This window comes from Phyllobates terribilis, unplaced genomic scaffold, assembly GCF_046119375.1.
Source record: "Phyllobates terribilis strain yellow unplaced genomic scaffold, ASM4611937v1 Scaffold_11__3_contigs__length_659146591, whole genome shotgun sequence".
NCBI classification, from domain to species: domain Eukaryota; kingdom Metazoa; phylum Chordata; class Amphibia; order Anura; family Dendrobatidae; genus Phyllobates; species Phyllobates terribilis.
The window spans coordinates 336,958,568-336,976,438 of record NW_027362771.1 but is presented as its reverse complement, the minus strand read 5'-3'; the positions used below and the strand labels follow the sequence as shown (position 1 = coordinate 336,976,438).

General features: G+C 44.4%; 1 protein-coding gene across 2 annotated transcripts in view; it reads right to left on the bottom strand.

Moving 5' to 3' along the window:
* Positions 1-15,706, bottom strand: part of CD276 (CD276 molecule) — a 31,698-nt gene extending 15,992 nt beyond the window's left edge. The window contains exons 1-2 of one of the 2 annotated variants that reach the window (XM_073652764.1): positions 15,304-15,706; positions 11,838-11,896 (exon numbers count right to left, since the gene is read on the bottom strand). In XM_073652764.1, the coding sequence (XP_073508865.1) occupies positions 11,838-11,877 (40 nt within the window). In that variant the 5' untranslated portion in view covers positions 11,878-11,896; positions 15,304-15,706. The remainder of the gene's footprint in view (positions 1-11,837; positions 11,897-15,303) is intronic. The other variant, XM_073652763.1, reaches the window with a different exon arrangement.
* Between the last annotated feature and the right edge of the window lie 2,165 nt (positions 15,707-17,871).

Below are 17,871 nucleotides of genomic sequence, written 5' to 3'. Positions count from 1 at the left end.
GTAATTTGTCATGTGTTATTGTACATCTGAGGTTGTATGTCCCTAATTTTAAGACCTTCTAAGAATCTAATTTCATATATTATATATATATTTTTTTATGACTGTACATCTTCTGCAATTCATTTTCCAGTCTAATAATGACCTGTAGATCAGTCTCTACATATGCAATACCCATCCCAACTGCAGGTCTAAAAGTACATACTAAGAACCAGGAGAGACAAAGTAAATATGGCATAAAATAGATATTTTATTTAATACAAATGTAAAATTCAAAATATTCAATCAGAAAATTGTCATGACAGACATAAAGTGCAGTGTGCTGGGAGAAACGACTACTGCACCCTATCACATGCCCCCCAATAAAGATTGCCACATCACAGCAACATATGCCATATCGAGTGAAAGCCCTGAGGCAGGTCAGAGAAATAGTGCATGTGGCTTAATATTAAATCCATTAATTGAAAGGGTAAGTCACACAAGTAATGCTTACCACTGGATATGATGGGAGGTAATGTGGAGGGCTGCAGCAGAAGATGATATCCCGGCGAGTGGATGCCCCGACGCGCGTTTCGCCGCTGAAAACGCTGGCTTTCTCAAGAGACGTGCTCATAGCCAGTGAACAGGACCTTAAATAAGCCCTCCCACAGATCACATGGTACACCACGTGACAGGAATAGAGTCATGTGACCGGAAGGTTCTCCACAGCATATGCTCCATGGCGCATGCGTCGGGCCTCCCGGGTCCCCACGGTACGGGCACTGGCCGTTAAGTGGCGGAGCGCATCCAGGAGCGCACATGCCGGGAGCGCGCGGCCAGTGAGAGACAGCCATGCTCGGGCCAAGGGGCCGGAGAACCACAGCGCATGCGAGCCGCAAGGAGTGGTACAGGGTACCACTAGGAGGAACAACAATCGGGAAAGAATTTACATTCCACAAAAGAGTGACAATATGCATTAATGTTAATAAATACATTGGATCATAAAATACACTACCTATGTCATAATATAAATGTAAACACAAATATATAACTGGGGAAAAAAATAAATCCCAAATCACTGTATAATAGTATATGAGACACAAGCAGTCCAATGATGAGAATAAATAGGATGACAGGCCAAATTTTCTTTCCAGACATAATGGGTCAGAGGGCAAGGTCAGGTCCCACTCAGATTCTGATCAAAAAGGAAAGACAAACAATAAACATGGGTAAGAGAAAAACATCTAAAATACACTTAAAAAGAGGGCCGAGGTCAAATAGATGGGACTTACAGGAGAGCAGACAGATCAGGCCACTCATAGGAAGGAAGCAAAACCCAATGCCTCATTCAACCCTCGTGGAGCCATGGTGTCAAGATTGATAATCCATCTGGTCTCCTTCTAGGCCAGAAGTTTCCCCTCATTTCCTCCACGGGATCCCGGATGTAAGATATCCATCCCACGTACTCTCAGAGATTTTGGATCACAATTATGTTTGCACTGAAAGTGATGTGGGAGAGTCCTAAGTTCCCGGGGGGTCGGTAACTGACCTGGCCGCACAAATGTCACGCACATGCTCCCACACTCTCCCCCTCAGCTCGTTGGTGGTCAAGCCAATATAAATTAATTGGCAGGCACATGTGGCATAGTAAATCACATGGGTAGAGCCACATGAGATATAACTGCGTATCTGAAATTCACGAGAGCCATCGGATGAGGTGAAGGAAACAGAGCGTATGACTTCGCGCATGCCAGCCAGTGGCCGCACGGGAAGAAGCCAACCACGGGTTCGAAAGGGGTTAGTAAGTGGAGGGACATAGCAGCTGGAAACCAATAAGTCCCCCAAGTTGTTGGCCTTACGAGGAGTCATCAGAGGATAGTCTCTAATGTGATCACGCAGGAAGGACTCCGCACCCAGAACCCCCCAATGTCGGGAGAAGATCCGCCGCATCGCCTCCCACTCATGGTTGAAGGTGGAGATGTAGAGGACCTTCCCCGAGTCGTTCTTCCTGTCCGTAGGAATGGGGTACAGCAAGCTTTTACGCGAGGTACCCCGTGCCCTCCCATAGCCACGGCCGATGCACCTGTTGCTATACCCTCGATTTTTGAAGCGGTCGGTTAGATCGGCCGCCTGTTTCTCAATGGGAGTCGGTGGAGCGGATGCGCCTCATCCTCAGAAATTGTCTGATCAGGACGGCCCTAATAGTTGATATATGATGTGCAGACGAGGAGTGAACCAGGGAGTTGACAGCCGTTGGTTTGCGAAATACATCAGTCAAGATGCGACACTCATTGTCGACCTCCAGAGTGATGTCCAAAAAGCATTCTTTGATGGTGATAAGTATATGTCAACTTAATACCCCATTCATTAAGGTTCAACCGCTTCATAAACTCATCGAGCTCCTCCACTGTCCCTTGCCAAAGAAAGAAAACATCATCTATGTACCTAAGCCACGTCACGACCTGGTCCGCGCCCAGGAAGAGGTTGGCGTACGAGGGCGCGCAGGCCGCCCCCATTGCTGTGCCTCTGCAGGTATACCACATCTTTGAAAAGAAAATAATTATGATCGAGGACAAAGTGGAGGAGCTCGAGGAGAAAATCACGTGATGGGCAGTCCAGATGGGAGGTCCCGAGGAAGAGGCAGACAGCCGCCAAACCGAGATCATGTGTGATGCAGGTATACAGGCTCTCAACATCGGCCGTGACCATGAGAGTGCTCTCATCCACAAGGACGCCATCAACCCGCCTGAGGACGTCCGTCGTGTCTTTAATGTAGGTGGATAGTGTTTCCACAAATGGCCAAAGATGATTATCAATATAAGTACAAATCGGTCCACTAAGACCCCCCAAACCAGACACGATCGGACGCCCAGGGGGACTGAGGGCGTCCTTGTGGATTTTAGGGAGAAGATAGAACGTAGCAGTCCGAGGAAAGCGTACCGTTAACGCCTTGACCTTTTTCTTATCAATAATGTGTTGTTCACAGGACTGGGCCAGGATCCCCTGGAGGGCGGCGGCGAAGGAGGCAGCAGGATTAAAGGACAGTCTAGAATAGGTGTTAGTATCTCTTAGCTGTCGTAGTGCTTCCCTCTCATATTTAGAGCATGCCCATATGACAATGTTCCCGCCTTTGTCTGCCAGCTTAATGACAACATATTGAAGGGATCGTAATTGATGGATAGCCGTACGCTGGGAGTAAGTAAGGTTGTCAAATCTTCTACGGGTGGATAATTGTTATAAATCTTCTGTAACCAACCGTACAAAGATTTCCACTGCCGGACTTAAGGTCTTGACACCATGGCTCCACGAGGGTTGAATGAGGCATTGGGTTTTGCTTCCTTCCTATGAATGGCCTGATCTGTCTGCTCTCCTGTAAGTCCCATCTATTTGACCTCGGCCCTCTTTTTAAGTGTATTTTAGATGTTTTTCTTTTACCCATGTTTATTGTTTGTCTTTCCTTTTTGATCAGCACCTGAGTGGGACTTGACCTTGCCCTCTGAACCATTATGTCTGGAAAGAAAATTTGGCCTGTCATCCTATTTATTCCCATAATTGGACTGCTTGTGTCTCATATACTATTATACAGTGATTTGGGATTTATTTTTTTCCCCAGTTATATATTTGTGTTTACATTTATATTATGACATAGGTAGTGTATTTTATGCTCCAATGTATTTATTAACATTAATGCATATTGTCACTCTTTTGTGGAATGGAAATTCTTTCCCGATTATTGTTCCTCCTAGTGGTACCTTGTACCACTCCTTGCGGCACGCATGCACTGTGGTTCTCCGGCCCCTTGGCCCGGGCATGGCTGTCTCCCACCAGCCGCGCGCTCCCGGCATGTGCGTCACCGCGCTCCTGGATGCGCGCCGCCGCTTGATGGCCAGTGCCCGAACCGTGGGGACCCGGGAGGCCCGACGCATGCGCCATGGAGCATATGCTGTGGAGGACCTTCCGGTCACATGACTCTATTTCTGTCACAAGGTATGTCATGTGATCTGTGGGAGGGATAATTTAAGATCCTGTTCACTGGCTATGAGCCCGCCTCTTGAGAAAGCCAGCGTTTGCAGCGGCGAAACGCGCGTCGGGGAATCTACTCGCCGGGATATCATCTTCTGCTGTGGCCCTCCACATTACCTCCCATCATATCCAGTGGTAAGCATTACTTGTGTGACTTACCCTTTGAATTAATGGATTTAATATTAAGCCACATGCACTATTTCTCTGACCTGCCTCAGGGCTTTCACTCGATATGGCATATGTTGCTGTGATGTGGCAATCTTTATTGGGGGACATGTGATAGGTTGCAGCAGTCGTTTCTCCCAGCACACTGTACTTTATGTCTGTCATCAGGGCTGTGGAGTCGGAGTCGTGGAGTTGGTGCTCATTTTGGTGGAGTCAGTAAAAAATGGACCGACTCCAACTCCTAAAATATATAATAAATTGTGTGCAGTAGATCAATGCAGTTTGTGGGGAATATTTTTTCATAGGAATTTGGGAAAGTTATGAAATGATAAATAGCAAGAGGGTAAAACATAACCTTTATTCAGTATTATTTTAAAAAAGGTTCAAAAAAAGGTGCAAAGTGCATGCATAAGTACAAGAAGTACCAAAGTACAAAAACATTAAGACACAATAGGAAACTTATCCTTATCCTGATGGTGTTCCTATATAAGAAATAGGTCACACAAGACCTTTGAGGAAATAGTATTCATCATTTACCTGAGAAATTAACAAAGATAATCTCACTGGTATAGTTCACCAAACAACCGTGTCCTCTCTAGCTATTTCCCATCCATAATTTAGCCAAATAAGATAAGGTATTGATGTAAATACAATACACAGCGTATGGGAAAGGTATATGCTAGTAAGCATATAAAGCAACTCAGCCAACCATATAGAACAACAACAACAGAAAGAATGTATTCATTATATTCACAACTGAATAAACTATTTTGTGGCATTAAACATTATTATATAATCATAGAGGAAATTTTTCAACTTATCTGATCCTCCATTAATGATGGGTATGCAGTCTCAACGCAGGCAGGCTCCCGACGCGTTTCCCTTTGATTATCAGGGGAGTAAAGTGCCTATAATCATGCCCCCATTTGTTGGATATGCTTTAGTGGCTGGTTAGCAGTACCCATTGCTGCAGTGCCTCTTATACATGTGCTGCATGATGAAAACAGCATTTACTTCCAGGTATGACGTCATATCCTGTGCGCAGACCATACAGGACGATAAAAAATGACAACTTCCGGTCTATGGAACGCATATGGAACGCACTAGAGACGAGCAGTAGCGATCTCAAAATGAATCGCAATAGTGATCTCAAAATCGATCTCAGTAGCGATCTCAAAATCGTTTCCCAGATACAATATGCTAATAGAGGGCGTGTATCTAACAAACATGCTCACAATGATCTAGTGCCAGACGCTAAATTATAAGCAATATGAAAGCGTCAAAATGTGATCAAATAAGCCCAAATATAAAGAATAAGAGCCACAACAGACCACATACCACAAAGTATGTACAGTACCTAGTCACAGATCTACATAAGCGTACACAAATAAACGCAGAATTACCAAAGCCAATTGCGATAAAGGAAGAATATGGTAGTATAGAGGTAAACAAAAATGGAAAAAATAGCCAGTGGTCACTGAGCTCACATACCGACACAAATATGTGTATGGCAAGGTAGGAAAACTAACTGGGTACCACTTATTGATATTTTTGACTTATTTTGTAGTATGGCAGGGTTCCTTTCATCAGGCATAGACACTATCGTATGGGTTACTGAGGCCAAAGAGGTTTTCTCGGACCGTATATTTGTTCAGAAAAGATATACCCCTTCGTTTAACTCAGCGTTTAAAGACCTCACTAAGACCTATAGAGATCAGATTGTATCATGGTGGGAGGTACAGAGCCTTGATAATTACATTAAATCAGGCATTGTGCCACGCCACCTCAGGATTGCTTTATCTCCGGGGTACCGGTACAAAAATCCTAATTTAATCATCAAATGGGAAAAGGAAGCTACAGACAGTTCATTAAGGCTTATGAAACTTTTGTTGGAAGAGGAAAAAACTAATCTACATAATTTGAATGAATCTCTCAGAGACCAAATAGAAATCACAAAAAAAAATTTCTGCTGAACCTGAATTCCTAAATAAGGAACTGAGTCTTCAGAATAGTCTAGAGAAATTTAAATTTTATTTAAAAGAACGCAAACATAGACTATATAGTAGAGACCTTCAGGAGTTCAGAGATAACAAAGCTTATTCGATATTGATAGGTCGTTCTCAGAGGTTACCAGAGACTGACATCTCCTCCTCTGAGACTGACATCTCGGATTTAGATATCCGGCCTAGACATCCGAGAGGTAGAGGAAGAGGTAGAGGAGGTAATCGCGGAAACATAGGAAGTGGAAGGAGGTCTCCCCCAAGGGATGTTTTTTTTAGAGTACAACTATCCTCTGTGCAACCGTCTAAATTCCAGCAGCGGCCGCTGAATGTGGGTACCCCCTCTGGCACAGGATATAGAAAGTATTGGTCCCCTCCTCCCTCTGCCAGTCAATCTCACAGGAGTCCTACTGCGCAGACCCAATCACAGGTAATTAATCTATCCTCCAGGCCTATCAATAACGCAGAGATGTGTGTCTTGAGTAAAGGCCTGTCGTTTGTTCCCACTACTGACTTCAATCATTTTGAAACCATCAAGGACCTTAATCTCTTTATTAGGAAATTGAGGTGGAAAAAACATTTCAATCGGGAAGATAAGAGGACTTGTTCTGAATTGGGTATTGCAGAAGATTTACTTCAAGATGTTAGATTCCTGTACCATTTGGGAGACAGGGATTGTATTTTTGACGGGAATGGTCCTTTTACCCCCCTTAAAAATAAAAGTAGAAATATGCCTCCGGTGTCTGGTGATCCTGGATCCATTGAAGTTTTTCTTGATCTCGTTACTAAGGACATTATGGATTTACCTCGTAAAAAAACTTTTTGTAGAAACAATTTGACTAAGCTTGAAATGCAGAGTCTTTGCAATCTTGAGAGTGACACCAGTATAACCATCAATACTTGTGACTATAAAGACCTATGTTTGACATTATTGAATGACCACACTAGTTACGAGGTTGTAACCACTAATCCCACCAACGGTCTTTTAAGGGAGCTGAAGCTTCTTGTTGATGAAGGGGTTGCTGCTGGGGTCCTGGATAGTAAAGAAAGAGAATTTCTCTATCCTCAATTTCCGATCATGGCCACTTTTTATTGTTTACCCAAAATTCATAAAGGGTGTAACCCCATAAAGGGTAGACCTATAGTGGCAGGGACCGACAGTCTAAAACAAAAATTGGGTGTTTACCTTGATTGTATACTTAAGCCATTTGTGGGGTCACTGAGCTCGTATGTCCGCGACACAACGGACCTTTTGAGTAAATTAGATGGTATTTGTTTGGAACCTGATATGTTGTTGTGCAGCATTGATGTGGAAGCACTTTATACCTCCATTCCTCAACATTGGGATTACAAGCAGTTGACCACTATTTGAGCACTAGAGGTCGTCAGTTTCATAGACACAATACCTTTGTCTTGCGTGATCTGGAATTTTGTCTCAAAAACAATTTTTTTCTTTTTGACAGGAAGTACTTCCACCAGCTCAGGGGTACTGCGATGGGGAGCCCTTGTGCCCCCCTCGCATGCTAACCTTTTCCTGGGCTGGTGGGAGGAAACTATGGTCTTTTGTGAACCAGCCATCCCTCTGAGTGACAACGTCATTGTTTGGCTACGCTACATTGACGACATTTTTGTTATCTGGAGAGGATCGGAATCTTCGTTTGGTGATTTCGTTACACAACTTAATGTGAATAACATTGGTCTAAGATTCACACACCGTTTCTTGATGTCTGTGTTCAGAGAAATAAAACTGGTGAATTGAGCACTAGTAACTATAGGAAACCAACGGCTACAAACTCTCTCTTGAGATGGGAGAGTAGTCACCCTGGCCCTCTTAAGAAAGGAATTCCGAAAGGACAATATTTAAGGATACGCAGGAATTGCTCTGATATCGGTACTTTTAAGAAACAGGCCCATGACTTACGTGGACGTTTTGTTGAGAGAGGCTATCCTGAATACATACTTGCTGAGGCCTATAATGACTCACTATCTAGAGATCGAAAGACTTTGTTGACCCCAAAGGTTATGAAAGAAAAGGAGGGGATCTCAAGGTTCATTACTACCTTCTCCAGTGGGGCCAAGGGAGTCAGAGAGATTTTGAAACGCCACTGGCCGATCTTACTTATGGATGCAGACATCAAAGAAGCGGTAGGTCCCTTTCCTCAGATTACCTATCGTAAAGGCAGATCGCTCAAGGATAGGTTGGTTCATAGTTTTTTCAAACAGACATCAGATCCATCATGGTTGGGTAACAAGACAAAGGGTTGCTACAGTTGTGGCAATTTCTGCGCATGTAAATCCATGATAAAGGGCAGATCCTTTATAGGGAATGTGACTGGGAAAGAGTATGTTATACGTCATTTTATCAACTGTCGCACAACAAAAGTGATTTATAAAGCTACATGCCGTTGTAGAATGGAATATGTGGGCAAGACTAGACGGGAATTTAGAAGAAGGATAAGAGAACATGTCCGTGATATTGTAAACAAACGTGACACCCCGATATCGAATCACATTAATGTCAATCATGGGGGTGATGTTAACTTCATTCAGTTTATGGGAATTGACAGGATTGCACCCTCAGTCAGAGGTGGTAATTGGGACCAGAAAATCCTACAAAAAGAACGCAAGTGGATTTTCTGGCTCAGGACAACACAACCCTCAGGTCTGAATGAACAACTATCCTTCAACTCTTTTTTATAGTGAGAGGGCCAATCAGGGTTATCCTAGAGAGGGTTAGAGGGTTAGCCATCGACGAGTGGGGGCGCCATTCTCGTTTCCCTTAGGGTGCCAACCTCCACAGTAGGTAGGGCTAGTTGAGTCTAGCTACCATAGGGACATGCTAGATCCTCTCTTTTCTCCCCCTTTTTCCCACCTTGCCATACACATATTTGTGTCGGTATGTGAGCTCAGTGACCCCTGGCTATTTTTTCCATTTTTGTTTACCTCTATACTACCATATTCTTCCTTTATCGCAATTGGCTTTGGTAATTCTGCGTTTATTTGTGTACGCTTATGTAGATCTGTGACTAGGTACTGTACATACTTTGTGGTATGTGGTCTGTTGTGGCTCTTATTCTTTATATTTGGGCTTATTTGATCACATTTTGACACTTTCATATTGCTTATAATTTAGCGTCTGGCACTAGATCATTGTGAGCATGTTTGTTAGATACACACCCTCTATTAGCATATTGTATCTAGGAAGCGATTTTGAGATCGCTACTGAGATCGATTTTGAGATCACTATTGCGATTCATTTTGAGATCGCTACTGCTCGTCTCTAGTGCGTTCCATATGCGTTCCATAGACCGGAAGTTGTCATTTTTTATCGTCCTGTATGGTCTGCGCACAGGATATGACGTCATACCTGGAAGTAAATGCTGTTTTCATCATGCAGCACATGTATAAGAGGCACTGCAGCAATGGGTACTACTAACCAGCCACTAAAGCATATCCAACGAATGGGGGCATGATTATAGGCACTTTACTCCCCTGATAATCAAAGGGAAACGCGTCGGGAGCCTGCCTGCGTTGAGACTGCATACCCATCATTAATGGAGGATCAGATAAGTTGAAAAATTTCCTCTATGATTATATAATAATGTTTAATGCCACAAAATAGTTTATTCAGTTGTGAATATAATGAATACATTCTTTCTGTTGTTGTTGTTCTATATGGTTGGCTGAGTTGCTTTATATACTTACTAGCATATACCTTTCCCATACGCTGTGTATTGTATTTACATCAATACCTTATCTTATTTGGCTGAATTATGTATGGGAAATAGCTAGAGAGGACACGGTTGTTTGGTGAACTATACCAGTGAGATTATCTTTGTTAGTATTCATCATTTACCTGAGAAATGATTTATTCAGAGGTCTTGTGTGACCTATTTCTTATATAGGAACACCATCAGGATAAGGATAAGTTTCCTATTGTGTCTTAATGTTTTTGTACTTTGGTACTTCTTGTACTTATGCATGCACTTTGCACCTTTTTTTGAACCTTTTTTAAAATAATACTGAATAAAGGTTATGTTTTACCCTCTTGCTATTTATTATTGTAACTAACTGGGTACCACTTATTGCTATTTTTGAAAGTTATGAAATGTCCTATAAATGGCTGTTCTATTCCTGATCTAAGGCTACATTCACACACAGCGTTTTTGCTGTGTTTTTTGAGGATACGTTTTTCAGCTGCAAAAGCACATCATCTTTTTAAAAAACCGCATCACCTGAAAGGTTTTTGAGCTCATAGATAATGTTTTCAATAGCAAAAGCAGATTAGAAAAAAGCCCAACAAACTGACATGCTCATTCTTTGTGACGATCCATTTTTGAGCCCAGAAACAGATCTTCACAAAACGATGTGTCTGAATGTCATATCTTGAAACCCATTGACTTTGCTGGGATGCCCAGAGACACTGCATTTTACTGCAAAAAAAAAAAAACGCATCCGCAAAAACGCTGTGTGTGAATCATGGCCATAGCCAGCGAGGGGCAGGGGGGGCAGCGCCCCCCCCCCCTAGAAGCAGGGGCACGCACCTATCAAAACTCACTTGTATGCTGCAGTGCTCCCGTCCTGCACCGGATCCAGGCTGCAGGGGGCAATCTCCCCTCCTCTGTCCTGTCTTCTGCCGTCTTCACCAGAGAGAGGAGGGGGAGAGGTGCCTGTCCTGCACAGGATCCGATTCCTGGGCCCGAGCTGGAGAAAGTGAAAGTACTACTGCTCATCTCTGTCACAGGAAGGTAACTAATGCTAATATTGTAGGTGATTATTATGTGCTCTCTGTACAATGGGTGTGAACTATATGTGCGATATGTGCAATGTACTATTTGCTGTCTGTAGCTGTCATCTGTCTATCACACTCTATCCCTCCATCTATCCCTCATTATATTCTATCTAAATATCTTGATTATTGTATCATAAAAATGATTAAATGTCTGATGTTCACATTGTACTACAATAAATTTTTCCCTTAAATATAAGCAATATATGTGGGAGTCGGAGTCGGTGTAAGGGAAATTGAGGAGTCGGAGTCGCAGGTTTGGCTTACCGACTCCACAGCCCTATCTGTCATGACTATTTTCTGATTGAATATTTTGAATTTTACATTTGTATTAAATAAAATATCTATTTTATGCCATATTTACTCTTTGTCTCTGCTGGTTCTTACTATGATATTTCAGAGTAGGCATATGAAGGCCGATGTTTGTTCACTAAAATACATACTGTATGTGGTTGTTAGTTTGGGCTAGGAAACCTACAATTGACCCAGGTATTGTGATCCAACCACAGACCATATAATCTGGACACGTGTTTTCGGCCGCACACGCTCATACTCAATGTCTTCATGATGTTGATGAAGTCTCCATACCATTGCCATATACAAGGAGTGTCTCCCAAACAGACACAGGCACAAATGACATAACAGTGGCTTCACAATAATTCAAGAGAGGTAAAATGTGAGCAGCCAATCAGGTCACTTATACATGATGTAGTGTCAAATGTCGCAGCAGAGGCATCCTCTAAAGAAATATGGCCAAGGACTGGTGAACACTACTAAATCTGGTACTTTCCATTGAGTCTATGGAACTTGTCATTGCCAAAGGAAGGTTACCCCTATAACTTATTCCCTCCTCTTCTGATATATTATATACTTGCAAAACTTACTGCATAAAGGAAGAAGAAAAAGAAGGCATAGGACATCCATGTTTTAGGGTCACTCGGAACTAGAAAATAAAGAATGGACATTAGTGACATTTTAAGTGATGACAAATCAGGAAATTGCGGCCATAATATCCTGACAGACAACCCCAGACCAACGTGAGAACACACAAAACACACTACACATTTTGCTGTGCAAAATGTCACTTTTTAACATTCAAAGAGAATCTGCAGCCATCAATCTGACGGTTTACCCTTCCAAGAGTGAAGCTAGCCATACATACTAGATACAAATCAGTGAGACCGGCTGGACAACACAGGTTATACAAGGATGACAACAGTCCTATGACAGCAGAGGTTTGGGGAAGAAGGATCAGTTGAATTTTAGAAAGCTTATTGCCCTCTACTAGTGATGATCGAGTATGCCTCATTAAGCCTTTAGGCGCAGTCTCGGGTGCTCGCCGAGTATTTTGGCATGCTCGGCGTTTCATTCATTGTCGCCGCGCCATCAAGTGTTACAGCTGTTAGCCTGGCAAATAGTTGTCTATCTCTGCATGTGTCACAGCTGTTTAACAGCCCTGACACTTGCAGGCGCGGCGACAATGAATGAAACGTCGAGCATGGCAAAATACTGGGCGAGCACCCGAGCGTGTGCGCAGAAAGGGTTAATGAGGCATACTCGACCATCACTTCCCTCTACCCTTTTCCCAGAAATTATATCCTTGGAGTAGGTGCTAAATGTCTGCTAAGAGCTCCAACATGTTCCCACAATTACCAGAACTGCAGTAAAGGCTCATTGCATGGCCAGAGTTAGGAGGAGAATAAATGGTCGGGTGGCTGGGCACTGTATTCACTATCCACATGGCTTAGCTGTGTCCCATAAACAAATGGACAGAGTGGCAAGATGTAGGTAAATTACTTAACTTGGCAGTTTTCTTTTTGATGAAATGGTAGAATCTGACATTGGTTCTGAACTAGTGCCTATGTAAAATTATATATGTATGTATATACATTTTATTCCATGAAGACACAGGCAGCACTCCAATCTTCGGTGAAAAATGGTGGTTTATTGACACATAGTCATAGCAGTGGCTATGTCTATGTGTCAATAAACCACCATTTTTCACTGAAGATTGGAGTGCTGCCTGTGTCTTCATGGAATATTACTTCGGTTTGGTTGTGCCTTTTGAGCTCTGCACCCACGGCTTTTTTCAGCTAGCCTGTGCTGCACCGTGTATTATTTTTTATGAATCCTCACATTGCGCATGCTGCGAGGAATCTCCGATGTCAGGAATGGAGGTCATGTGAGCGCACGTATGCGATATGTATATTCCTGGCCACATTCAAAAGTAGATGGGTGTAGCATCGCTCAAAGAAAGAGCGAGGCCGGAAATAGCCTAGTCAGGTTGTGGCTAGGAGCATAAATACAGCAAACTTGCGGTCACATTACCACTGTTCCCAGAGTCGGTGAATCCTCCCATTGCGCAATGCGTGCGATTTGAGGATTCACAAGTCTGCATTCAAATAGAGTGACTGCAGACTTGTAGGTTGTCAGCACAGAATGACTGCTCAAACCAAGTACAGGCGCTCGGTGCTTCATGGCGGGGCCAATCATTTATATACACCTTCCCACCTGCTTGGCTTCTAAGTCTCGGATAACCCCTAACTAATTTTGTTCGCATGACAAAAATATTTGTACGACCTGTCGGTGACGTGACCATTTTAGAGCTGTGATCTTGAGGTGAATAAAATAGACAAGGCCCACGTTGCAAGCAACTTACATTCCATAGACTTCAATATGTGTCACATGAGACTTGCAATCAGCACCAAAAAATCCAACACATTTGGAAACATATTCAGGTATGTCACAGATCGCAACGTGACACTGTAGGAAATCATCACATCTAAGGTTGCACTGTGTCACATTCAGCGCCCGGTGGCACATCTCACCGCATAGCCTTACATTCATCACCTATCGGAAGCACAGCTCATAAATATCACACATGTACGGCCGTATATGCCTGGCTGAGGCTGCCAGTAGAGGTAGGCGACCACATCTTACTGCCCATCTCCAATAGGCGTATACAACCGATTTGATGCACTACAGATCACACGGCGACTCCGTCTGCTTCATTATAGCCAATGACCCCGTTATCACATGCGCCCAATACCATTACGTGGGAGGTTGGGATGTGGGCCCGATGGTGACACTGACCATAAGAGAAAACGCTGTGTGAACAAAACTAAGGCGATGTGCACATGACTACCTTTTGATGCAGACGTTTCCTTTCCGCTGGGTTTTGGAACCAGAAGACGTTTCATGAATATTCCTGCGGGGTGTTTCCTGAAGCGCAGTGGCATACCACCAATTGCGGCAGGCTACCCGACTGCTATTGGGCCCGTGAGCCGGGGGGGGGCCCATAGCAGTTGTCTGCACCGTGTACGCCCCGCATCGGGGCCCCGGCACGATACTTACCTCTCCCCGTGCCTCTGCAGCTCCGGTGTCTTCCGCGTCCTCTGCTGTGATGTCCCCTGGTCAGAGGGTGCGATGACGTCTTTCCAGCGCGCCCTCTGCTGAGCAGTCACAGCGCAGAGCGGGAAGACGGCGACGCTGAGGAGTCCAGAGCAGCGGCAGCAGGTGAGGGGAGTATGTGATTTTTTTTTTCTTTATGTATGGAGGCATGGGGCACTAGATGGGGCCCATATACTGTGTGGGGGACTATATATATGGGGGCCAGTATACTGTATGGAGGACTATATGGGGGCCAGTATTCTGTATGGCTAGTGCATTATACTCTGTGGAGTGTGGAGAGGTCTGGGGTCATTATACTGCATGGAGGGCTGTGTGGGGGTCACAGTTGGGGGATTATACTGTGTTGGGTTCACCATACTTTGCCTTGGGAGGAATTCACCATGGGGGTATCATACTGTGCCTGGGGGCACTTTTGTTGGCATCACACCTTATGGGGCAATAAAAGAGGAATCTGGGAGTTCAGCAGAAGGAAAATTACTATGGGGGGGCCCCATGATTCCTATGTACGCCCCTGCTGAAGCGCCTTCTTTCTTGACGTTTCTGCGACATTTATTTTCACCTGTGCCTATAAACCAGTGAGTGCTGAAGACTGGACCGATCGCTGCTTTTAGCCACTTCTTGGTTTTCGAAGCCTGAAGGGGGTTAAAAGGAGCATGTGCACACAAGACGTTTTTACATTGCAGTGAAAAAGACCCGTTGTGTACACATACCCTAATCTATGGCAGAGCGGAGCCAACCTGTTGTAAAGTCGCCCAGAACTGCAGCAGAAAACAAAGCAATGTGTGATAAAAGAATCGCAACACCTCATCTGCCCCGCATGACACACAGTGCGGTAGCGCACCGCTCCACAGAACAGCAGCCGCGCACACAGTGCAGTACCGCACCCGCTGAGATACAATGACAGGCGTCTCCACACCAAACAAAAGACCCAGCACGTACCTGGCACAATGTGGGCGCTGGTCACACTGCCCCTCAGGCCGCCGTCCTCAGTGCTGCCCGGTTTGCGGGTCCATGCTCCGTCTGCTTCCCCTTCCCATTCCGTGGTGAGATCATGCGGTGCTGGCGGGAGGATGGGGGCGAGATAAGACAACTCATTGGTTGCGGCTCTGACAAAGACCTCTTGGTGGAGGCGGCCTGAAGCAGCGGTGCTGGGGAGGCCACATTTCCTGTCACTCCTATCCGCCCTCTGGAAGAGGTGGCTGTATCCTATATCCCAGTGTAATGCCGGCCCAGCCCGGTGACCGCATGAGCTCCGAGGCTGTGCCCTCGGGCATAGGCCTTCTGCTGGCAGTCCTGGCACCTAGGAATACCAGTGCTGATCATCTCTTTCTTTATTGGGGGTCAGTCCCCATCTATTGCTGCTGGTGCCAACTCTACTCTGTTTATGGCTTTGCTCACATCTATAAAGGGTGACATGACTCAGAATATTACGCACGGCGCAGCATGGCTTCACATTGCCATCGCCGTCCGTGTGTCGTCATCTTGGTGTAAAAAATAGAGGATTGCTGTTATAAATGAGTCTCTGTGACAAAAAAAGAAATGTGTTGGTAAAAGTCCCAGAAAATGTCATAACGCTCGTCTCCATATGGTGGTTTTCATGAGAGGCCAGTTGTGCATTCATACGTATCGTTATTGCGTACAACACAATGTTGCTTATGTGCCCAAAATGCTCCTTAGAGCCGTAACATTTCTATTTGTTTTTCCGTTGATGGAGCTGATTGAGAGCTTGTTTTTTACATGGTGAGCCGACGTTTTATTGATACTAATTTGGAGTACATGCAAGATTAAATCACTTTTTATTGCATTTTATAAGGGAGGTAAAATTACCCAAAAAAACACAATTCTGCCATTTCCAGTTTTTTCTCTTTACGGTTTTTACCATACCGGCTCATACAATTTTAGAACAGACTTTTATAGATTAAGTTATACCAATTATATTCATTTTTACATCAGAAAAAAAAAAAATTCCGAACTTTTGTTTAGTCCCATAGGGGATGTAAACCTGCGATTAGTGATGAGCGAGTATGTTCTTTTAACCCTTTCGGCGAGTAGGCTAGAACGAGTACCTTCAGCGTACTCTGTGATATGTTTGAATCACTCCCGTGTGCATGATTTGCAACTGTTTGATAGCTTTAATACATGTGAGGAATGCTTAAGGCCTAGTGCCCACGAAGCAGAAATGCTCCGGATTTTTTCTGCGTCTCCCTGGCAGGAAAAACGCATGCGGATTTTACATGCGTGTTTCCTGCCAGGTAGAAGCGTTTGTCAAGTGTTTTTGCATGCATTTTTGCATGCAGGTTATCAAACTTTTCCAAGCGATTTTAGCATCACCTGGAAAAGTGCTTGACAACTTGGTCACACTATATAAATCCAAGCAACCGGCATGGATTTATATAGTGTGACCAAGTTAATAGTTAGGGTATGTGCACACGATGCAGAAATGAAGCAGAAAATTTCTGCATCATTTCTGCATCTCCCTGGCAGAAAAAACGCATGCAGATTGTGCATGCCGTTTTCCTGCGGAATACATGCGGATTCAAATGCGTTTCCACATGTGGATTGACAAGCGCTTTCCAGGCGATTTTAGCATCACCTGGAAAGTGCTTGACAACTAGGTCACACTATATAAATCCATGCAACCGGCATGGATTTATATAGTGTGACCCGAGAGAGTGGTAAAAATAAAAAATAAATGTATACTTACCCTCTGATGGCCCGCGCTGTCCTGCTCAATCCGTTCTCCCTCGCCGGCAACTTTGAATTGAAAGACCTGCCGACGTCAGTGTCACGTGACCCGACTCTGACGTCAGCGCAGGTCCTTCACTGCAAAGTGCCGGGAACCAAGCAGGAGCGGTGCGCGGGCCGACAGAAGGTAAATATACATTTATTTTTTATTTTATTCTTGCTTTACAACTTTTTTAATGGTACCTGGGTGTGGAGGAGACTCCTCTCCTCCACACCCGGGTACCATCCGCACATTAGAACGCGCCAATAACGCAAGTACAAATGCAGTCTTGCGGAATTGGCGCATTCTAATGCAAGTCAAGGGCGGCGAAAACGCCGCGTTTACGCAAAATTAATTGACATGCTGCGGATTTTTGAGCGCAGCGTTTACGCTGCGGAAAAATCTGCATCATGGGCTCAGCACATGCGGATTTCAATTGGGGAACATTGCTGCCCTTCTACCATGCGTTTTTAATGCGTTTCCGCGACGTTTATGCAACTGCAAAAACGCCGCGGAAACGCATTAAAAACGCATCGTGTGAACTCAGCCTTAAAAAAATAATAAAAATGGTAAAAAATACTAAAAAAAAAAAAACATTATACTCCCCTTCTGATGGCCCCCAGTCTCCTGTATGGTGTGTCCTGGCTCCCCGGCGGCTTGCGGTGATGTAAAAGGACCTTCCATGACGTCATGTGACAGGTCACACGACCGCTGACGTCGGCGGTCGCGTGACCTGTCACATGACTAAATGACATCATGGAAGGTCCTTTTACACCATTGCG